The 23,827-nt window shown below is 36.4% G+C and overlaps 1 protein-coding gene across 9 annotated transcripts in view; it reads left to right on the top strand.

The window, feature by feature from the left end:
- Positions 1–23,827, top strand: part of synrg (synergin, gamma) — a 49,284-nt gene that overhangs the window by 23,159 nt on the left and 2,298 nt on the right. For 5 of the 9 annotated variants that reach the window (XM_058799132.1, XM_058799131.1, XM_058799130.1 and 2 more), the window contains 8 exons: positions 5,523–6,056; positions 11,297–11,460; positions 11,631–11,684; positions 12,467–12,563; positions 13,645–13,793; positions 15,252–15,362; positions 17,220–17,258; positions 21,125–21,157. In XM_058799132.1, coding sequence (XP_058655115.1) covers positions 5,523–6,056; positions 11,297–11,460; positions 11,631–11,684; positions 12,467–12,563; positions 13,645–13,793; positions 15,252–15,362; positions 17,220–17,258; positions 21,125–21,157 — 1,181 coding nt within the window. The remainder of the gene's footprint in view (positions 1–5,522; positions 6,057–11,296; positions 11,461–11,630; positions 11,685–12,466; positions 12,564–13,644; positions 13,794–15,251; positions 15,363–17,219; positions 17,259–21,124; positions 21,158–23,827) is intronic. The other 4 variants (XM_058799129.1, XM_058799133.1, XM_058799128.1 and 1 more) reach the window with 3 other exon arrangements.

The raw sequence follows: 23,827 nt of genomic DNA, 5'->3' as shown, positions 1-23,827 counted from the left end.
AAGTTAGTGAGATCTTCTCCTTAGAGGACTCAGTGACCCCCAGGAGCTCTTGATGGGCCTGTTTGTAATCAGCTGTCTTTTCCAAATGTCAGTCACCCTTAATTTACTCTCATTCTCTGCTTCTCATATTATCTGTTCTGCATGAAAAGCATCCCGCAAGTGTGTATGTGCTTGTGTTCACTTTATCATTCATCTTCATCATGTATCAGGGTGAGAACACAGTCACAGTATTTCATCCAGTCAGCGTCAGGCATTGTATCAGCCCTCGTGTGCGTAGACTGGTTGGCATTGAGGAAGCACAGTAGGAAGAGTTCCCATAAACTTGTGTGGTCTCACCAGAGCCAACAACCTGTTACTACCATCACATATTGTCAGAATTGCCTGTTTCCTGAACAGTTTCCCACTAGTAATTACACTTTTTTTTTTACTAGTGAAAACCATTTGATTAAATTTTCAACTTGGTAAGACAAGATTGACTTGTTTAAGTTGGAAATTTAATGAAATTCTTCTTACTATTGAAAAACGTGTAAAGCTTTGACTTCTCAATCTAGGCTGTTGTACCATCATGTGAAAAGCACTGAAATGGCTGCAGATTTAATAGTTAAAGATGGTAATATTGATGCTAATTCTAACATGACGTGAATGCAGCAAGAGTAGATGCCATATTTAGTTGTGATGTGAATGAAACAAGGTTGTGAGGGATGAAAGTAGTTCAATCAATATGTCAGTTATCATCTGGTATTACCTTTTTTTTTTTTTAAATTTAATATATTTTTGTTTACTTATCAGAGTCTGTGATCATTGGATATTTAATAATCTAATTTAAATTACATTTGTTTTTATATACTGCTCACGTAAAGGAATAGTTCACCCAAAAATGACAAATTTAAACATTTGTAACCAAATATTTGATGGTAGCCATGGACTTCCATGGTATTTTTTTCATGCTATTGAAGTCAATGGCTACCGTCAACTGTTTGTTACCAACAAATTTCTTCAAAATATCTTATTTTGTGCTCAACAGAAGAAAGAAACTCATTTAGGTTTGGGACAACTTGAGGGTGAGTAAATGATGACAGAATTAAAATTTTTGGATGAACTATACCTTTAATATAAGTCTTGAAAAATACTAATTTAGTAACACTGTAAAATCAGAGAAATAGAAATGATTTATGATTCTGTACCTTTCATGGATTTTGTCCTGCATAAATTAACTTATGGAATTTAAAACAACTGATTGTAGTATTTTATTTTCAGTTTATTTATAAAAAATATCAAATTTTATTATTGGCCATTAATCATTTTTGACCCTTCTGGTGAGCAAGTCAGCACATCAATGATCAGATCAACCAGAATTGTAATATCGGTGCATCCCTTCTAAATTTCACAACCCATGTTTTAAGACACACTAGTCCAGTTTTCACTCTCATTCTCTGAAAGTTCAGCAACCAGATATAAGAATACAACATGAATGAACTGTAATTCTGTCCCTCACAGTCTCATTTTCATTTACGTCATTCTAAACATGGTATCCGCTCCGATTGAGGTCTATAGGAATCCTTCTGCCTTCTTTCCATAGTAGCTTTCAGTGAATACTACCATTACCTAAACCTTGTCAAACACTGTTCTAGTTACATCTTATACAAATTCTTCTAGTTCAGTTACTGGACACCTCTAGATAAGCACCAAGCATAAATATTGTAGCAGGTTGAGAGTTGCACTACGCCCCTGGATGTGTAGCTAACCACCCTAGAGTATCTTTTTTCCAGGCCAGAGCCGCTTATTGTGGTCCTTCCATGAGAAGGTGACTTTGTTTCAGGTTTGTCGCGGTTCATCTGCTCTTGTAGACCACACTTGACGGTGGAACTCTTTCTAACTTTGCTTTTCTATGCTCCAGTATGTGCCAGCGTTCAATTTGTGAAATTGACAAGTATTTACACGCAGTAAACAATTAGTAGGATTAGTCCATGTTTCTGGCATATTTACAAAATAGGCTGTTTTTATCAAGAATGGAAATGTATACATGCAAATTTAATAGTGTATTTTTATTACAGGAAAATAAACTCTTATTTATTTTGAATATAGATAGACTTGATTAGTCCTGCTGATTGTGTTGAAGCATTTATGCCAGAAAGCGTATTATTTGTATTTATAAAGAGCAAATACTGCTTGCCGTGATATGAAATTGTTACCTTTTTGACTTATGTGGGTCAAAAGTAGCTCCAACCGAGATGTACAGGATGGCGAGAGAAAAAGGGTACTATCTCTTTTTGTCGTTCTTTACCTGTCACTCAAACCAATAAATGCTCTAGGATAGATTTCTCTGTTTTCTTTTAACCCTTTGAGCACCTAATAGACTGATGCAAACCCTGGTTGATTTAGAAGAATTGGATTGAAGTAGGCTGCACAATTATAACAAAAATAGCTGTCGATCATTTTCTTTAATATTGAGATCGCGGTTATAAATTTTCATTGATGGAATTTAATAAGAATAATTATTTTGTGAGGAGAAACTGCATGTCACATAAGAACTGTTTACTTAAATTTATTTATTTTAAATTAATAAATTTTTTGACATTTATTCAACAATATTTGGTTGATTAACTGCAGTTTAGCTTTGTTGCGTCATTTGTTTACAGTGTATATTGTGACTAATTTAATGCCATCTGTGATGTAGTAAACCTAAATTAACACTTCAATTGATTTTTGTTCATAATGTTTTGGATTAATTGTGCAGCCCTAGTTTGAAGTTTTGATGAGCTGTTGGTCAGCTTGCAAATATATTAAATCTCAGAACAAGTCTCTCCAGGTTCTCAGAGGGTTTTAATAAGCTGCATAAAACTAATATTAGCATCACCTTGATCTTTGCTTAAATGTTCTGTATCACTTTTCCTTATTTCTGGTTGCTTTTTCCTTTTATATTCCGACTACAGTGTGTCTTTGACCAATGAGAACTAATTTAATCTTAATCTGTGAATGTGCCTTCTCAATGCTGGGTTCTGCGTCTGGATTTGGGATTTTCTGTCCTGTTTTTGTTTTCTTCTCACTTCTGCTTATTCTGACTTTGCATGCCCTTGTATTCTTAAAATGCAAAAAAAAAAAAACACTTTTTAACTGTTAGTTTGGCAAGACTATTGTAACGAGATCTTTCATGGAATTTTGTGACCTCTCTCTTTCTTTCTCTCTCTGCCAATGTTGTCGTAATAAATATGAATAATGGTACAGCAGACATGCGTGCCGTCTTGATTTCTCTCTCCATCCTTCAATCTTGCCGCCCAAAGCAGATTTAGTCATCAGAATTATCACACTGCACTGGTTCCTTGTCAATTTCACAAGTTGATAGATTGTATGAACAGTCGTGCCCCGCTCAACTGTGAGGGAAGTAGGTGTTTCAATGCATATGTGAATTAATCATACTTATTTTTAATTATAAACATTATGGCCTCTAAATGAGGCCAGTTCCTCATTTATAAATAATATATATATATATATCTGTATTTGAAATAAGTTCATGCAGTAGCTTCAAAGAGCGCACGCAGCACAATGCATCGTTGCAGTTCTTTTATCAGTCTGTCGCTGTGGTTGATTGTACGAGAGTGTGAATGATTGCACGTCAACACTCTACACTGAAAGGCAGAAAATTGTAACTCTTGGTGAGTCACAGCCCAGTTGTGATTTTCAGTCAAACAGTGATTCATTTTAGAGAAATGAAAGGTGCAGAATGACATGGTCATTTTGACCTTCAAAATGAGGTTCTACTTCTAGTAACAAATCTGAAAAGCATTCATCAGTCCACACACGCAGATGTCACTCATCCAGTCTAGTCAATAAGACATTGAGTGTTTCCTCCCAGACTCAGAATGACTTCTGGTTGAAGATAAGGACTCGGGGATCATTAGAGTGGCTTTGTGCCAGAAGTGTCTAGTTAATGAACCAGGGCTTCATCATATAAAGATATCAGGAATAATTCATCATGTACAAGGAGCACTTGAGACATAGTGAGTCATCCTGAATCCATACCATCAGTAACAGACTAATAGAAAAAATGACCTTGGTCATGTCTATGGTTTGTATTTTGTAAATGTAAATGTACACAAAAACAGCACAAACGTGTATTTGCTTAGTATATTGTTTTTTTTAACCTAATGCATAAGGGAGTTAACAAATAAGGCTAAACAGTAACAAACTAAAAGGCTCAGCAACCATTTGCCCAACTCTGTTTTAAAGATTTTAATCTCTCTTTTGTTATAAGAAAGTTTGTAAGTAAAAAAAAAAAAAAAAATTAAAATATATATATATAAATGTGTGTTTGTGTGTGCGAGACCCTGCACCACAAAACCAGTCAATTTTTCAAAATTAAGATTTATACATCATCTGAAAGCTGAATAAATAAGCCTTTCCTTTGTTAGGATAGGACAATAATTGGCCGAGATACAACTATTTGAAACTCTGGTATCTGAGGGTGCAAAAAAAAAAAAAGCTGTCTAAATGAAGCCCTAAGAAATGCATATTACTAATCCAAAATTAAGTTTTGATATATTTACAGTAGGAAATTTACAAAATAGTGCAAAACTTTGCACTAACATAAATGTTAAATTTAATTTCAGAAATATAGTCACAAAATGTTCACATACTTTAGCATGAAACTAGTTGTACAAAGTCAGTAATTCTCAGTGCGGTTTTAATCCAGTTTTTTGGCTGCTGACCATGAAAAGCTTGTAAACATGGTAAGTTTCACATGATACGTGCAAGGATACCAAAAAGGGGTTTTAGATCAGCGGTTCTCAACCTTTTAGACTCAAATGCCTGTTGCTCAACACAATATTCAAGGCTGTCCACTATAGCTTATTTCCATTGTAATTGTCAGAGCGGGTTTTTTATTTTTATTTATTTTTTTATATTTATTATATATATTATTATTAACTGAAACTGGGATATATAATTAACCATGATTTATTTTGTGATTTCAGAAGTTTAAGGACTGTTCAATAATTATAATTTTTTTTACATTTTTTTTTATTTTGTTTTAATCATACTATTATACAAGAAAAAATATATTTTCCATTTTATTCCTATTTATTAAAAATAATTTTTTTTTAAAAATATATTAATAATAATTTATTAATTTAAATACATTTTCAACCAGGAGGCCTCCTGGTTGAGAACCACTGCTTTAGAAAGAATTAAAATGTAACAACTAGACGTTTATCAGCCTAGAACTGTAGTCCCTCCACTGAATGGACAATCCAGTCAACTTGACAAGTCATATATGCCTTTTTATTCAGAATTAATATAAACCCTCTGGAACGTCTTGCCTCATAGACTTTTAAAAGTGCACTACTTAAAATGCTACTTTACCAACGTATGCTCTCAGTAGAGCTAAACTTTTATTGAACCCAGAATATCCTGTACTTCAACAAAAAATTTACTAAATTGTAAAATTGCACTATAACAAAAGTGGTACTGTTGTTACAGCACCTGCATGATTTTTTTGAATGGGATTTCCCATGTTGTCATTACAGAGTCTGATGATTTAAAATTTGACCCCTTTGGCACATCCGCCGTCAGCAGTCTTGGCAGCTACGACTGGTCTGACAAGGAAGATCTCTCATCTGGTCAAGGTAAGAAGCTCCAGGGAGGACTGCCATCTTCAGCTGTCGTCCAGAGGAAAGAGACGTCTTTCGGGAGCTCGGAGAACATCACCCACACCACAGTTGCCAAGGTGACCACATTCCCAATCGAAGATGGTGGCTCCACCACCGAAAGCCGGTTTGAAGCCTTCGCTGACTTTGGCTCCATTGAGCAGGCCGGTCAAGACGACGACGATGACTTTGGCGACTTTGCCAGCACGGTTTCGGAGAAATCTGACTCCCCTCCTGGAACCACAGAAGCAGAGGGCAACCAGGGTGAATTGACGGATGAATTTGGAGCCTTCCATGGTGACAAGCCCAAATTTGGCAAGTCAGACTTCTTGAAAGCCAGCACACAGGCCAAAGTGAAATCCAGTGAAGAGATGATCAAGAACGAGCTCGCCACCTTTGACTTGTCTGTGCAGGGTAAGTGTATTTCAGTATTTAATGCTTGGATATTAACAGACAATGGGTCTCTTTCACTAAGTGTGAATATGCACAAATCTGTGTGTGAAATCGGCACACAAACATTTTCACAAATTATGATTTGCCAATAACTCCCAGTACAATATTTCATGCTCAAATATTAACATACACTGTACACATGAATGTTTTCACAAACCAATCATGATTCACCATGGATAATGTATGCTCAAATATTAACAATGGGTCTTATTCACTAAAAATATTTTCATGAACAAATCATGATTCACCAATGTCTACACTAACTTCAATCGCAATGTTTTATGCTCATATATTAACAGACACTGGGTCTCATTCACCAAGTGTGCATACGCACAAATGTTTTTGCGAAATCGGAGGTATGAACATTTTCACGAACAAACCACGATTCACCAAAAACTCCAATAACTAGCATTGCAATATTTATGCTCAAATATTAACAGACAGTGACTACACATTCGCTAAGTGTGTGCGCGCACAAATTTACGTGTGAAATCTGCATACAAACGTTTTCATGAACATATTCACCAGTAATGCTCAAATATAAACAGACAGTGGGTCTCATTCACTAAGAGTGCCTTTGTGTGAAATCTGTGAATCTTTTCACGAGCAAAACATGATTCATCAATAACTCATGATTACAATAGGGCTGGGCGATATATCGAATGCGATGATCATGCGCATCTCGTCAGTAAAGCCGGTTCCGTGATTAGTGGTAAACCTCCATCGCCTGCTTTCAAATGGAGGGGCATTTAATACACAGAGCTGTAGATCACTGACAAGCTACGCAATATCGTGTTCATTATCGCAGATGAATCGTCTTCGATAATGAACGCAATATTGTGCAGCTTGTCAGTGAAATACGGCTCTGTGTATTAAATGCCGCTCCATCTGAAAGCAGGTGATGGAGGTTTACTGCTAATCACAGAACCGGCTTTACTGACGAGATGCGAATGACAATCGCATGCGATAAATTGCCCAGCCCTAGATCACAATAATTTATGCTCAAATATTAAGACAGTGGGTCTCATTTGCTAAAACACATATAAATTTGTGCGTGAAATCTGTGTATGAATGTTTTTTATGAATAAATGATTCACCATTTGCGTTTATTTTATGCTTGGATATTGGATACGGACAATGGGTCTCATTCACTGTTCATTCATATGCACAAATTTGTGTGAAATTTGCGTATCAATGTTTTCACAAAAAAATCATGATTCACCAATAATGCTCAAACGTTAACAGGCAATGGGTCTCATTCACTAAGCGTGCGTAAATCTGTATATGAATGTTTTTACGAACAAATCAAGATTCACCAATTAACTCCCATCGCTCAGATATTAATAGACAGTGGGTCTCATTGGCTGAGCGTATGTGCAAAAATTTTTTTTGCGTGAAATCGGTGTATGAACGTTTCCACAAACAAGTCATGATTTACCAATAACTTTCATACTAAAATTTATTCTAAACGTAAAAAAAAAAATTGTTGGAACAACATATATGAAAAATCATATATTCTGGGTGGATTTTTAAAAGTGTTAAGATTAAATGTTATTCATAGATATTTCATCACATACAGAGGAAAAAGTTTTGTTATAGCCCAAACTGCAAAGTTTCTCTGTATGCTAATGCCGATACGCGTATGTACAGAATGCCATATATTTGCTGAGATTGACTAAAGGGTGTGCGAAAAACTCATTTATAATCGTTTGTTTACAATACTCCAAACCCATTAGCATTAATACGAGTTTAAGGACAAATTCATGTGCATATGCACGTGTTGTAAATTAGGCGAACATTTTTGGTGATCAGTACTCAAATATGAAATAATCCACACGATTGTTAGTTAATGAGCATATTGGATCCAATGCATGTCCACAACTGCATTCTCTCTGAAAGTCAACAGATGGCAGAGTGGCGTCTGAAGCACACGGCAACGTCAGTATATAAACACTGCCACCCAAATCCCTCCTCACTTTCCCCTTTGCTTTTTCATCCTCGCTCCCCCGTAATGCATTAGCACTTACTCAATAACATAAAAGCTTATTTGCCTCTTATTGATCCCCACCCACATCTACTAAATTTCATTTGTTCAAACAAAAGAGGGTTTACTCCTCTGCCAGCCTCCTATCAGACGGTTAATCTGAGGAGTGGGGTTCGTGCAGGAATGGATTAGCGCCTGAAACCATGCAGAGACTGATGTGCTTCCCAGCGGGGATGTGATTACCTGTCGCTGTGTCTCATGAGTCTGTCGTGCCGTTGTCCGTCTCATTACTTATGTGTGCATGGCGTGTATTTGTGCCAGTTTGACTGTGTGATGCCTGATGAATAATTTATGCCTGTATTACTATGCTGCTCTTTTGCACATAATTATCATTTGTTGCAAATTAGGTGTTTGTGGTTTGTGTTTTGGCCCCACGTGGATTAGCGATGACAGTTTGAGTGCTTCGGAAAGTTTTAATTATATAGCAGGATCAACAATTAAACTCGTGCATTAAATTTAGAGAGAGTAGTGGGGTGAGATGTGTCATCCCCTTTCTCACATCACCATATGTTTTTGGATTGTGATGTAAAAGTTTTGGCCTTTCAGTTTCTTCAGATATGCAGATGTATTTAAAATACAGTTAGGTATGTAACGATTCACTCAACTCACGATTCTATTTGATTCACAATTTTTTTTAACAAAATGAGATTTAAGACAAATTATAAATTAAATGTGTCCTTTTATTATTGCTTGGACAAAATGCTGCACGTTTCTTTTGTGAAATTGAAATATAACACTATAATACAGGGGCGCAGAATTAAGGGGGGACACAAGGGATGTGTCCCTACCAAACTGTCCCTAGCAATAATTTTGATCAAACAATTAAATATATGTATATGTTTTTGTAATTTCAGACGCATCTGAAAGGCCATATTGATATTATACCTAAGAAGTTAAAGTAAATACGTTAGAAAACTGCGCACTTTCAAGTCGACGCGCATTTAATACATGGGAGGAAGTATGATGGCTGAGAGAGCTCAACGCGCTATAAATAGAAAAATTCCTGCAAATTAAGAAAACAACTTCATCAATTTTACAACACACGGTGCTGCAAATACTCACAACACAACCAAACAAAGAAAAGCGCTGCAAATAAAATTAATTCTTTGTTTGTGTTGTGAGCATTTGCAGCACTGTGTGCTGTAAAATTGATGAAGATGTTTTCTTAATTTGCTGGTGCTTCGTTTATTTGCATGTGTTTTCTGAAGTTGCAGCGTGTTGAGCTCTCTCGGCCACCGTAAGGAAGGAAAGTAGTCGCACACCGGACGAGAAGCGCAACGTCGCATTTAGGACAACTCACAGGTATTGCACCCAATTCAATACGGCAGTCTAAAACAGTAAATATAAAAGTTCACTTCAAATTAACAAAGGTGCATCGATGAGTTTGAAGTACGGTGTTTGACAAAGCAGAGCAATTGGAAAGAGAGAGTGCAACCTATGGCTATTATTAGATACAGACAGAAAGACAAACGTTGTGCGGAAAGATACACAATCTTCCAGCCTAGAATAAAGTCATTATGAACATTAACAATAATTTGGGACAAATATAATGTGTATTTTATGGTAAACTATGTAAGTGGCACTCTGTGCAGCAGGATTTGGAACATGCATTCTGAATTGTTTAGCATCTCAACCGATTTAAATTGTCACACATTTGAATAGATTTTCAACCGGCTCGGGGTTAATCGTTACATAACTTACATCCCAATAGTTCATACGTACAGTAGCTTGAATAAACCTCTTCTGTGAAGAGCATGTTTTTAGTTTCTGAATTAAAATTCCTTTTAATTTTTGGTAAGACATGTCAGGGTGGTACAACCTATCATAGTGAAGAAAACCAAATGAAATTCTTGAAAATAAAAGCTTTAGTTTAACAATATGTGACCCTGGACCACAAAACCAGTCATAAGGGTCAATTGAGATTTATACATCATCTGAAAGCTGAATAAATAAGCTTTCCATTGATGTATGGTTTATGACAGGCCGAGATACAACTATTTGAAAATCTGGAATCTGAGGGTGCAAAAAAATCTAAATATTGAGAAAATCGCCTTTAAAGTTGTCCAATCCCTTAATAAAAATAACATGCTGAAGCGATGTGAAATACATGAAGACTGATTTTGTATAGGCTTTATGGACAGATAAGTCCATAAGACTCAGATAAGACACTTGAAGGACCAGAATCACATCCTCTTGTACCACTGTTTGAAGAATTTATCTTCCAGAATCTGGCAGTAAGTTTTGGGAGGTCATTTTCTCCTATCCTGAAAAATCTGTCTTGCAGGATTGATTAAAAATGAGCTCCTAAAACTTGCTGCCAGAGTCTGGAAGATAAATTATTCAAACAGTGGTACAAGAGGATGTGTTTCTGGTCCTTCAAGAGTCACTCTCAACTTAACTGTCCATAAAGCCTATAAAAAAATCAGTCATGTATTTCACAACACTTCAGCATGGTATTCTTATTAAATGAGGGCCATTTTAAAGAATTTTTTACCCAAGCAAAGTCTCTGAGAACCTGACACATTGCACTTGTGGAGACTCCAGGAAGGTTGCAGTTCTGGAAAATAATGGCGCTGGAGACTAAATGGTTCCTAATGGTTTCTCAGCTAATTCTTCACATTAATTCTTAATTCTTTTGCAGTTAACTCGTCTTTTCTTCTCCACCTGTTTTTTCTGACCGCACTGACCCAATGAGCATTTCGCTGCCCAATGGTCATGCCTTAATTTTGCTAATTCTATTATTGCATTAGTTTTGCATCCTTCTCAAGGACATTTAATAATTTTTTAACTTTTATTCTTGAGTTCAATCTCTCTTTTGGCTCATTTTATCTGTAAAAAAAAAAAAACCTGCCTAATAATTCTGCACACCTGAAATAAGGAGTTTTTGACTTTCAGCCTTCATGGACAATTATATATCACTTATAAATGATTAAATACAAAATCAATAGTAATTATTAAGATTGATGTGGTTTGGAATTGGTTAAATGTTCTTGGAAAAAAAATATGACCAGAATATCAACTTGCTTAATAATTCTGCACACACTGTAAATATGAAAAGCATGTGTCTAAGAACTTGCCACACATTTTTAAGCTTGATGTTTCATTTTCTTTGTCATGGACACTCCCATTTATCATTGACCCATTTATTTGTGCAAAGGATCCCATAAGCGCAGCCACAGTCTGGGAGAGAAAGAAATTGTACGGTCCATCCCCTCTCCTGCCCCTGAGCAGCCCTTCAGAGACCGATCCAACACCCTAAATGAAAAACCTGCACTGCCGATCATCCGCGACAAGTACAAGGACCTCACAGGAGAGGTGGAGGTCAGTCACTCGCTCTCTCTGTTCTCTCTGGTACATACGCTCTCTTTGAGCACACAGACAGCTTCTCCTTGTTGAATACAGCCTAAGGTTTCTCAGTGAACAAAGCTGTCATTCTATTTCATCTCTTTCTCTTTTTCTCCCACTGACTCTCGTCCAAACACTCATGGCAGGAGAGTGAGCGATATGCGTACGAATGGCAGAGGTGTTTGGAGAGCGCTCTGCAGGTAACATACACTTCCACACACACATTCATAAAGAGCTTGGCATACACTTTACAACTGTATCAGTCTATAGAAAGTCTCAGAAGGGTCTCAGAAGCATCACATGTTACCAACACTAACATAAAAGTGTGATCTGATCAAATAAGTTCAGCAGTTGCTTGTTATTCAGCAGGGCCGTTGTTATTCTTTGCACAGCCATAAAAGTTTTTTTTTTTTTACATATACAATTGTTAACAGTATAGTAGCAAAAGCTGCCTTGCTGTTAATTTGCAGTCCCAGCCAGTCAAAACATATTTGATGTTTAATATTTAGTTACACAGAGTAAGATTTTGGGCCAATGAGATTTCTCTGTGGGAGGAGCAACACAACTTTTTATGCTTTATTGCATAGGATGGTTTTTGGTGTAAGGAATATTTCAAGCTGGCCTTACCTAAATATCATTAACCCAAAAAATATTCTTTCATCATTTACATTTCCATACCTATATAGACCATGACATGCCAAGCTAATGGTCAGCCAGTGTTGGGCCATGATTGAGGGTTTGTCGATCTATTTTTTTGTGGTCTGTTCAACACCACTAGTCGGAAAATTAAGCCTAACTGGTGGCTGTTGCATTCTCAAACGCGTGCTAAACTCACAGCACATGCAATAAACGAGTTCACTGCATTCATTCACTGTGAAATGGAGCCGTTCTGAAATGATTTGTTATTTATTTATTTATTTCAGGAAAAAAGTTAAAATATTATAAAATATGGCCACTTTACAGCTTTCTTTTTATTTTCCAGGTCATCACCACTGCCAATAACACTCTTAATGGCATCAGCAGCTCCACGGTGTGCACAGAGGTCATCCAGTCAGCACAGGGGATGGAGTACCTGCTGGGTGAGACTACGACTGCAGTCACACTTTATTTACTGGTCAGAGTCCAGCTTTACCCATCATACCCAACATCTGTAATACTCAAGATCAGCCCCGTCACACAATCTCTTCATCCACATTCATACCTGCTCCTCATGCGTCCCAGCAGTCTTCAGTCAAACAGACAGGCCAGGTGTTCTGGTTATCTGCTGCCTATTTCTGTACTCACGCTCTCACACAGAGCGGATTTAATGAGCTGTACGTGCTCATGCCAGCGGGAGGGGAGCACAGGGTGCTGTTGTTACGTAGAAACAAACCGTTAAAGCTCTTTGATCCGGCTCTAGCGATTGTGACTGGAGACCAAGCAGGGCATTCTAGGTCCGACTGGGGGAGGCTAGTGTTACAGAGCAGAGCGACTATTCTGGGCCGTTCTAATGGGTTCAGTGTAAAAGAACATTCAGCTCTGGGGATGCTGGGAATGGCACCGCTGGGTTATTGTTTCTCCTGTTTGGTTCTCTCAACACACACACACACACACACACACACACACACACACACACACACACACAGGCTCTGTTCGCACTGCACAGAAATCCAGTTTGGTTTTCAAATCTGATCTTCCTTACTGATCCATTTGTTCACTTGGTCTTACGAATATCTGTAATACTTTTGCCAGAAGAAAACTGGAAATACCATTTCCACAACTGACTCATTCACTTATTCAACATGGTAAATGTCACATATGAAAAGAGATAATAAATGTAAGTAATGTTCAGACAGTATTGTTCACTTTGCATTATATAAGTAATGCATCCCGAATGGTGACCTGAAATATGATTTAAAAAAAAAATGTATTCAAATAAATAATAGATTTGTTAGAGTAGTTCACCTAAAAATTCAGAAACTTTGCTGAAAAAGTACTCACCCTCAGGCCATCTGATCTTTATCAGAACAGATTTGGAGAAATGTAACATTACATGACTTGCTCACCAGTGGATCCTCTGCATTGAATGGGTGCCGTCAGAATGAGAGTCCAAACAGCTGATTAAAAACATTTTATTGTATTTTGTTTTTATTTATTTATTTTTTGGTATATTGTGTATAGGTGTGGTGGAGGTGTATCGTGTGACCAAGCGTGTAGAGCTGGGTATAAAAGCCACAGCCGTTTGTTCAGAGAAACTACAGGATCTGCTTAAAGACATCAGCCGTGTGTGGAACAACCTGATGGGCTTCATGTCGCTGGCAAACCTCACTGTGAGTTTTTATGAAACAAACACTGCCACATCTTTAGTGAGTACACTAGTATTTCTTTACAACATTCCAATAAGTCACACATATTGATTAATGCTTAACTGAGATATGAATATATCTGTGGGATTAAAATGTGGTTTATGTGAGCTGTGATCTTTGGAACAGTAGGCACTTCCTACTAATAGGGCACAAAATAGGACCATTATGAAATTATTTTATCGAACCTAAATTTGAAACTTGGTTAGTATCCTCGTAAACACAGTAGGTCTTAAGTGAAATCAAAAAGCTGAGAAAAAAACGTGTAACAGTATGTTAGATCCGGGCAGCTCTTAAAGTGACAGCAGTCTAATATTCCCGCTGTCTGTCATTCATGTTAATCAAACAAAAATCAGTACACTTGACTAAATCACTTTTGTAAGTTTAAGAAATATATATTTAATTTACACAGTGAAGAATATGTAGTGTTTTTTTGGCAGTGGTTACTGTATACACTGTATGTAGCATTTCTTATTGATTTGTTCTACTGTAGTTTTTGTCCTATTGCTTGTAATTAGTTTCTTATTCTTATTTAATCGCAGACAGTTTACTTGTCTTCATGAGCTTGAGCGTTTTTTTTTTTTTTAATTTAGGCTAATATTATTTTTGGTCATATTGCCCCACCCACCCCCCCTTATTAAATAGTTATTTTTTTCATTCTAAAATTGTTTAATATTCACTTAAAAATACATGAAATATATTTTACTTTTTTTTTCTGTTCACAAGAAGCTCAAGTTATGACATTTTAATTAAACAATATGAGGTCAAAACATTTTTAAATGAAACACAGCTCAGATGAATTGTTCACAAAAAGATCTATAACATTCATTTAAAAAATAGGCTAAATTTGCATATCATTCCAGGGAAAATCATCATTTTAATTTTTAATTAACTTCAACGTTGTGGTATTTTTGTTTGATAATTTATAAAGAGTATCTCACAAAAAAAAAATGGTATATGTGCATTTTGATACTTATAAGTAATGAGACGCTAAAGTGTGTGTTATTTGTGGAAAGTGCAGTAGTACAGAACAGATTGCTGAGTGCTGAACAGAGCTTTGTCATGCAGTGTACTCATGGGAGAATATCAATGCCAGCAGATAATATTAGAGTTGTGCGGTCAGATAATATCAGCTTGGGAGAATGACGTCTCGGCACACTGCCGTAAAACCACAAACGCTCTGAAGCATAATAAAAATGAATGCGGTTAGAGCGTCGACGGGTTCTCTCTGCCTGAATCCTGCTGTTTTGGACAGATTCTGTAGCTGATGTATTGATCTGAAGGGCCAATCAACCGCTGTGAGGTTCAGCGGCCTCTGTGAACTGAAGTTTGACTGACAGCCAGTGATTTGTGTGAAGGATGCAATGGAGTCCCAATTGCTTTTTAAGAACTACATTCATGATGTGTGTGTGTGTTTTTCTTTAGCCTGATGAGAGCTCACTGGACTTCTCCTCCTGTATATTGAGGCACGGCATTAAGAATGCCAAAGAGCTGGCGTGTGGAGTGTGTCTGCTCAACGTGGACTCGCGCAGCAAGGTTTGTACACACACACACACACACACACACATCTGCATACAACCATTAGGGACACAAAAAATGCAAATATACACTCCTGAAAAAAAATCTTAAGACCAGGGGAAACATTACATGTATTTGCATTTCACGCTGGTGGATCGGAACTGGGTTGTAAGTACTGCTTCAGAATGCCAAAAGAAGAAACGGGAGCAATTTATTGAAAACTGCATTTAAACTCAAACAAGCTGATCAAAAGTTTAAGACCATAGCCTTAAAAAGTTCAAATCTGCACCAAAATATGGCTTTCATGTTTTCAAAATATGGCAGCCCAATAACCTTAAGACAGCATCTGCGAAAGAAGGGCTTAAAGAACAGAAAACGTCTTCAAAGGCCACGTCTCCTCCAGCGCCACAAACTTGCCCGATTGGAATTTGCAAAGGAGCACCAAACATGGGACATTGAAAGGTGGAAGAAAGTTTTATTCCCCAGCGAGAAAATTTGAACCTGGACGGTCCTGATGGCTTCCTACATTACTGGCATGACAAGGAGATTCCACTGGAGATGTTTTCTATGTTTTCTATCTGGGGTGCTTTTTCCTTCAATGGAGTTTAAGGTTGTGCAGGGGCCCTCGTCTGTGCGGTAATGACTGGGTCTTTCAACAGGACAGCGCTGCAGTTCACAACAACCGCCTGATGAAGGACCTCTTCCAGGAGAATAACGTCACTCTTTTGGACCATCCTGCATGTTTCGCTGATCTTTTTTGGGTCTACCACTTGACTTTTTTGTCCCATAACTCTCAGGATCTTTTAAGAAATGTAAAATGACTCTTACTGTGTCCAACCTTGGCAGCGATGGCGCGTTGCACACACACGCACAAGTTCAAAGACAGAAATCCTTTTTGCCTTTGCCATCAAGAGGTCATGACAGTGCGACTGCCTGACATGAAAGCCATATTTTGGGGCAGATTTGAACTTTTTAAGGCTATGGTCTTAAACTTTTGATCAGCTGATGAACAGCCTGTTTGCGTTTAAATGCAGTTTTCAATAAATTGCCTATTCTCTATTTTTTTGTCTCTTGCTCCTGTTTCTTCTTTTGGCATTTTGAAGCAGTACTTACAACCTGGTTACGATCCACCAGAGTGAAATGCGAATACTCGTAATGTTTCCTCTGGTCTTAAGATTTTGTTCAGGAGTGTATTGCATATTAAAGGGATAGTTCACCCAAAAATGAAATGTTTATTTATTCAACCATACTCTTTTGACCTGAATTCTTCTGGGGAACAAAAAAAGTAGAATTTTTAAGTATATTCTTGTTGCTCTTTTCCATGCCATTATAGTGAATGGGGACCAGAGCTTCCATGCTTCAAGAAAAGGATTTAAAAGCACTATAACAGCACCATAAATATAATTTAAGTCTTTACTTGTTTTCACTTGTTAGTAATTGTTATTCATTTAATTAATTTTAGCGCTTCAACGTAAACGTTTTTCAGTTAGTTGCCAACATTTGTCATTTTTACCTTTTAAAGTTTTTCCATAATATTTATATTTAATTTGTTCAGAAAAAGTTTTTAATTTTTGCTTTAGTTAAAAACAGTAATCCCTGAATTGACTGAAGTCGGCCTGTTCTCAAACAAAGCTATGGTAAAAAACTTGCAATATAGAGTATGAGTCATATTGGTATACTTTTATGGTGCTTTTGCTTTTATGTTGCTTTTAAAGCTTCAGTCCTCATTTATTGTAATTGCACAGGAAATGTTTGGGTGAGCTATTGCTTTAAATTATTGAACAGAAGATTTCTGTTAAGTTTCCCTATCAAAAACAAACCAAAAAAAAACAAACATCCCTTCTGACTATTTCTTTGATTTTCACAATTTTACAGAAGAAAGACGAGAACACTTTTGGACGCCTGTTTAAAAGAGTAGGATTGACTAAACTGCCTCGACTCCAATTTGCAGCTTGTTGCAGGGGTCAGGCGGGCAATCGCTCCCGTGTTGTGCTGCCAAAATGACCAGAACTCACCTCTCGCCACTCGTCTCCTTACAGACTGCCAAAAACGGCTCTCAAAGGCGCACGCTCTGACTCATGCATCTAAATCTACAGACGCTCGGTCGAGGCCACGCTTTCATTCAACTAGCTTTAGGTGTTTAATTTGACTACGAGCTCTTAGCTCCCGTTTTTTCAGCATTTACAGAAATCTTTCATGACAAGTTTGTAAGTCTGACTGTCGGCCAAAAAGCATGAGGCAGGCAGCAAATAGGTGACGTATTCGTCATTTTGGCACCCCGGGGCGGTGAAAAACAAATCTAAAAGTGGTATGGGGCAAAGGAAATCATATTAAAGGGAATAGTTCACACAAAAATAAAAAAGTCTTTTTGCTCTCATTTTGCTCTAAACCATAGTTTTTTAAAATTTATTTATTTATTTTATTTTGCTTCCATGGGACGCAAATGGAAATATTTAGCAGAATGTCCAAGTTGCTCTTTTCCAGACATTATTTTTATTAGTATTTTTGTATTATTTTAGATTTATTGAGATGCTATTATAGTTTTTTTCTATTAGTTTTTATTTTTGTATTTTCGACTTTAATATTAGTTAAGTTTTAGTAATTTTGTTAACATTTTTTAAAAATGTCAGTTTAATTCATTTCAGTTGCATTACATTTATCAAAAGTGATCAAAGAATTTATAATATGAAAAAATATTTTTGAAAATAATTTGTATTATTATTTGTAAATGTCAGTTTAATTTATTAATTTAATTTCAGTTTTTTTTTAATTTTTTAATGATTTTTGTATTAGTTAACAGTAATAATCCTGCCTGGTACACAAGTAGTTTAGACCCCCATAACTTTGATTAAATGATGACACAATTCAAATGTTTGGGTGAACTATCTCTTTAAACTCTTCTATTCATAAGTACAATCCAATCCTGCACAGGTTTAAACACGTAATTGTGACATTGCCATTCGCCTCGTTAACACACAGTGGCCAATCCGCTCATTAAGATTCCTCGTCTCACTGAAACTCTCCCAAGTCTCCCTTGCATTAATGCAATGATCAAGATTTGCTGATGTAATAGGGGTGTAAACATTGCTCGTAGTGCTCTAGATGCACTCAGGGAAGGAGGGGCGCAGAGCAGCAAGGAATCATGGGATGGGTGTCTGAGGAGCAGATGCAGCTCAGCCATCAGTCACCGTGACCAAAAACACAGGTGCTAATAGATCCGCCGAACACATCCAGCCCGCTGCAGATTAATAGAGCTGTTTCCGTCTGCTCCTGACATCTGATTAATATCCCGCTCTTTAATTACGTTTTTGGGGGGCAGCGTCACTGTCTGGGGCGACTGAAATCAGGGTTCTGAAGGTGGAGCAGCATCTCTGATAGGAGATGTGTTTAAAGGTGGTGGTGTTGGGCTACAGGTGGAGATTTCACTGGGGTTTGGATGATTCAGTCTACTGACCTTGGGCTAGCATTCAGTTTCTCTTCCCGCTGGGGAGGAATGGGATCCTGCTGCATCTGCTAACAGGATTTGTCCGCAGGAATGGGCAACGGTGTATTAACTTAACACTCTGCATAGATTCTCTATTTAACTGAAATAAAATTGTATATACAACTACCATTCAAAAGTTTGGGGTCGTGAGGGTTTTTTTTTTGTTTGTTTTTTTAATGAAAGAAGTCTCTTATGCTCACCAAGGCTGTAAAAATGCAGTAAAAACAGTAATATTGTGAAATATTATCACAATTTAAAATAGCTGTTTTCTATTTGAATGCATTTTAAAATGTAGTTTATTCCTGTGATCAAAGCTGAATTTTCAGCATCATTACTCCAGTCTTCAGTGCCACATGATCCTTCAGACATCATTCTAATGTGCTGATCTGCTGCTCAACAAACATTTCTTATCAATGTTGAAAATAGTTATGCTGTTAAATGTTTTTGCAGAAAACCATAATACATGTTTTTTTTTTTTCAGATTCTTTGATGAAAAGAAAGTTTAAATGAACAGCATTTTTTTTTTAATCAAATTGATGCATTATTGCTGATTGTTAATTATTATTGTCTTTAAAAAACATATTGACCCCAAATGGTAGTGTAAATATTAAATACATGAAATTATATTTTAACTTATCGTAAAAATAAGCTCGGCCAGTTTAAAACTTGTTTTATAAGACTCATATAAGAAAATAAACTTCTATAAAATATTAAATGCACTATAAGAATAAATATTTATTTGCTCCAAACAGAGCAGCATTTAGAAAGCGCCACAGTGTTTACATGCTTCAGAAGTCAACATGCGAATCGCTTGCTTATAATTGTCTCTGCACTGTAAACTAGGAGGAAGTTTTTAAGTATTTTGACATTTAAAAATGGCATACTTCAAGTCGGTTTAGTAGTTATGGATTCTCAAACGGCATTTTTGTTTGTGCAGTAAACAACTGTTATAATGACTGTTTACTTAGCAGTGTTTAGATTATACTCTGTGTCCAGATTTAATGTGAATTAATGTCACGCTAATGCAGCATCCTATTAAAGGTCCACACTCTGTGCGTCTATGCTAAAATTAGAACAGATGCCAGGTTATTTAATCGAAGCACCTGTAGCACAGCTGGATGCAGCTAATGTGAACAGACAATAACAAGTAGCAGTTGAAAGGAAGCCATCAGGATTGGCTTGTATTTGATCTGGATCTACTGAAGCAAAGTCATCCCAGTGCTAAATTTTGTATTATATCGGTCTTTGGATATTTAGGTATTTGGATTCCATGCGTTTGTAATTATGCATTATTGATTTTCTAAATAAATTTAAAAAATGGCTGTTAAAAATATTTTAATAGGTCAAGTCAGGCGACTTGACCTATTAAATAAACAATACTGTAGATATTGTAAAGAGTACCGTTTCAGTCTTTTGTTGTTTTAAATGTCCACCCAAGTTAGTTTGTAACCTTGCATCTAATTAAAAACGTGCAACCTGTTAGTTTTGTATTTGCACAGATTTGCCAAAATCATGGACAATAGTATAATGAATAGACTCATTTAGTTATTGAATATTTTAGAGCTGCATGAGCATATTTAATATTTAAATTTATATTTGCCTTGCTCCATATATTTTATATATGCATATACACTACTGTTCAGAATTTTATTTTATTTTTTAAAGAAAGTGATGCTTTCATTCAGCAAGGATGCATTACATTTGATCTAAAGTGACAGTAAAGACATTTATAATAAGAGAAAATATTTGGAAAATAATAGCACTAAATCAGCATATCAGAATGATTTTTGAAGGATCATGTGACACTAAAGATTGGAATAATGGCGGCTAAAAATTCAGGTTTTCCATCACAAAAAAAAATTGCATTTTAAAATATAGTCAAACAGAACACAGTCATTTTAAATTGTAATATTATATGAAAATATTGCTGTTTTTACTGTATTTTTGATCAAATAAATAAATGACAATCTTTCAGAAACAAAAAAAAATCTTATCAACTTTGACCACTAGTATATGCATTTCTAGTGCTTGTTTACATGCTCAGCACAACTGCTATTTATGCTGCAAAGCTATGTTTGATAATAGTTATGAACTCTAGTTGCATGCCATTATTTTCATGTCCACAGTTGCCCCTTCTTGTCTCCTACTGTGGCTAATTTGCAACAAGCTTCTGCCTTAACATGGACACTTTTCTTCCAGTGTGGGCTCTCTGGTGCTGTAATTTTGCTCATTAACAAAAAGAGAAAAAAACCCCTTAATACTAATGCTGATGCTGACTTGTTTGTGCTACTTGCAGGCACTGACAAAAGACAGTCGCTCCAAATTAAGGGTAAATATTCCACTGTATTTTTCACTGTAGAGAATGTAGGTAAAGCTAGAGTGTCCCTCACTGGCCTTCAAACGCTTCAGACTCTGCTCGTAACAAGTGTTGTCATCTTTGCAGGTAGGATGCACTCTGTGTTTGCAATCAGATAGTAATTAACCTTTCCGCCAGCTAAACAAGGTCGGTTGAATTAGGATGACCTTTTCAGCGACTCTGAACCACCTGTTCATCTGCAGAGAAACGGAGCTTGTGCTGCAGCTGCCGCCCCTCTGTGCACCGCACACACACACACACACTCTCGTGTGCGTATATACCAGTCGTTTCATCACACGGCATTGTTCAAATGTCTACTCAGACACACATCTTTGTATTACAACAAGGAAAGGCGGGAGGTAATTGAGAAAGTGCAAGTGAACTCAAAATCGAATGTTCTCTTGGATGCTTTAAAATAACTTTTGACTAGGGTTTGGTATATCCAGCTACCTTACAATACAGTAGACATTAGGTATGTTTACATGCAGTAATTTTCCTCAACCAGTTCGATTTCAGTTTCTGAATGTTCTGTTTATATGAACCCTAAATTCTGCAATCCCATTATATTTGTTTACGTGGGCATTCTAAAACAGATTTCAGCACGAGCGTTAAGAACCAATAAAATCTGTCGCAATAATGTCATCGGAGCTACTGCGAGTGAGTGTTGTTTTTGCCTTGATGACTGTCATAAGAATATTTTAGCAACTTTTTAGTAAATATTTAGTCTCTTTGACTAACCAGTTTGTAATGGGACAACATGAGACGTAAATAAACACATGCACATTTGTAAGACGTAAAATATATGTAAACCTACACATCGTGGCATTGCGCATATGTGCTAACCATTTTTAAATCCAATTGAGAAAATAATTAATTTAAGCATTTGCATATGTTTTATTTTTTTGCCGTTGATCGGATATTTTCAGGTTTTATTGAGCTCTGTTGTATAGTTTGAAGTGCTTGCATGAAGGCTTTTCAGTCGAAGTCGATTATAAACAGATTAATTTGTGCGCATGTAAACGGCTATTGTGATCAAATTTTATGATTTTATGACTTTTCATTTAATACTGATTCATTTATATACACACACACTCATTTAATATATAAATACTTGAATTTTAAAAAGGAGTGCAAAAATGTGCTCATTTAATTAGTGACCTAGAAATAATGCATCATTTATATTCTTTATTTTATTTGTAGGTCCCATATTTTTAGTGAGGACTCAGAAAACGCAAGACGAGAAGCAAAAAAAAAGCAATATGAGAACAAAGTTTAAATATTTTGAGAATAAAGTCAAAATATTTGCCATTTGTCATTTTTTGTCATTTGCCATTTGCATGCGCAATATAGGCTATACACTCAAAATATTATAACTTTAATTGCTACAATTTAACTCGGAATTTTGACTTTATTCTCATAATTTTGCCTTTATTCTCAAAACATTTAGACTGTTCTTGTAATTTCTGCTTTATTCTCATAATTTTGAATTTATTCTCAAAATATTTTGACTTTAATTTCGGAATTTTTAGATTTTTACATTTTTTTTAACGTGGCACTAAAACGCCGTTGTAGAACTTACATTGCGATTTTATAATGTTGCAATTATTAAAGTTGCAATTGTTAAATTTAAAGACACATTATGAGACAAAGTTGCAATTACAAGAAGTGAAGGCAAAATTGTTACTCTGGGATAGATACAGACCTCATTATAGAACTGTAAGATAGCAATGTGCACACAAATAGATACAAATATCAAGATCCCCTTGTGGTTTTCATGTTGCTTTTTTAACAAACATTCTTTAAACAGGACAATATCGTTTGTCGAGAGAATGTGAAAGAAATGGAGTGTGTGTGTGTGTGTGCGGCACATAGTATCAGTGTGGGAGAGCATGATTCACAACATGAGTCATTTCTCCTTCCAGCATCAGCTCCGATTTTTCATAGGCGCTTCATTCTGCATAACATCCATATCATCACTGCCTTATCACAAATGCACGACTACAGCTGTGCCTTTCAGAATGAAAGCACACTCACACGCTGCACATCGATATATTGAGTGAAGTTCACCGGGTTCTTGTTTCGCTTTTCTATATATAGGGTGTATGTGGGAGGATTGCACACTTCTTTTTCTCTATTGATCCTACAAATTATGTCAGTGTGGCATTGAGCTCTTGTCTCTTTTATGGAGTGTGATGATATGCCACACTGCAGTCAGATGTGACTAGATAAATGTGCTGTAGTTTAGAGACGCAGATTGAGTACTTGTTGAGTCAAGTCGGTGACTAACAGGGACCCCTGCTTATTTGTAGTGAAGTCATTTTCTGGGTTCAATGCACTTTAAGCTTTAATCGGCAGCATCTGTGACGTGCTGCGAGTGGCCAAAAGGTCATTTCAACGTGTCCTTTTAGAAACTAACAAAAGCAGGTTGTGTTTAAATAGCTTGTGTGAATAACTAGTTTTGTTAAAGAAATAGTTTGACTAAAAATGAAAATCCAAGTCTGATTGGCCATCCAAGGTGTAAATGAGTTTGTTTCTTCATCAGAACAGATTTGGAGAAAATTGTCATTACATCACTTGCTCACCAAGGGATCCTCTGCAGTGAATGGGTGCCGTCAGAATGAGAGTCCAAACAACTGATAAAAA

The sequence above is a fragment of the Onychostoma macrolepis genome, chromosome 15, assembly GCF_012432095.1.
Source record: "Onychostoma macrolepis isolate SWU-2019 chromosome 15, ASM1243209v1, whole genome shotgun sequence".
Taxonomy (NCBI): Eukaryota; Metazoa; Chordata; class Actinopteri; order Cypriniformes; family Cyprinidae; genus Onychostoma; species Onychostoma macrolepis.
The sequence above is the reverse complement of the archived record's forward strand: the minus strand, read 5'-3'. Positions and strand labels throughout refer to the sequence as shown.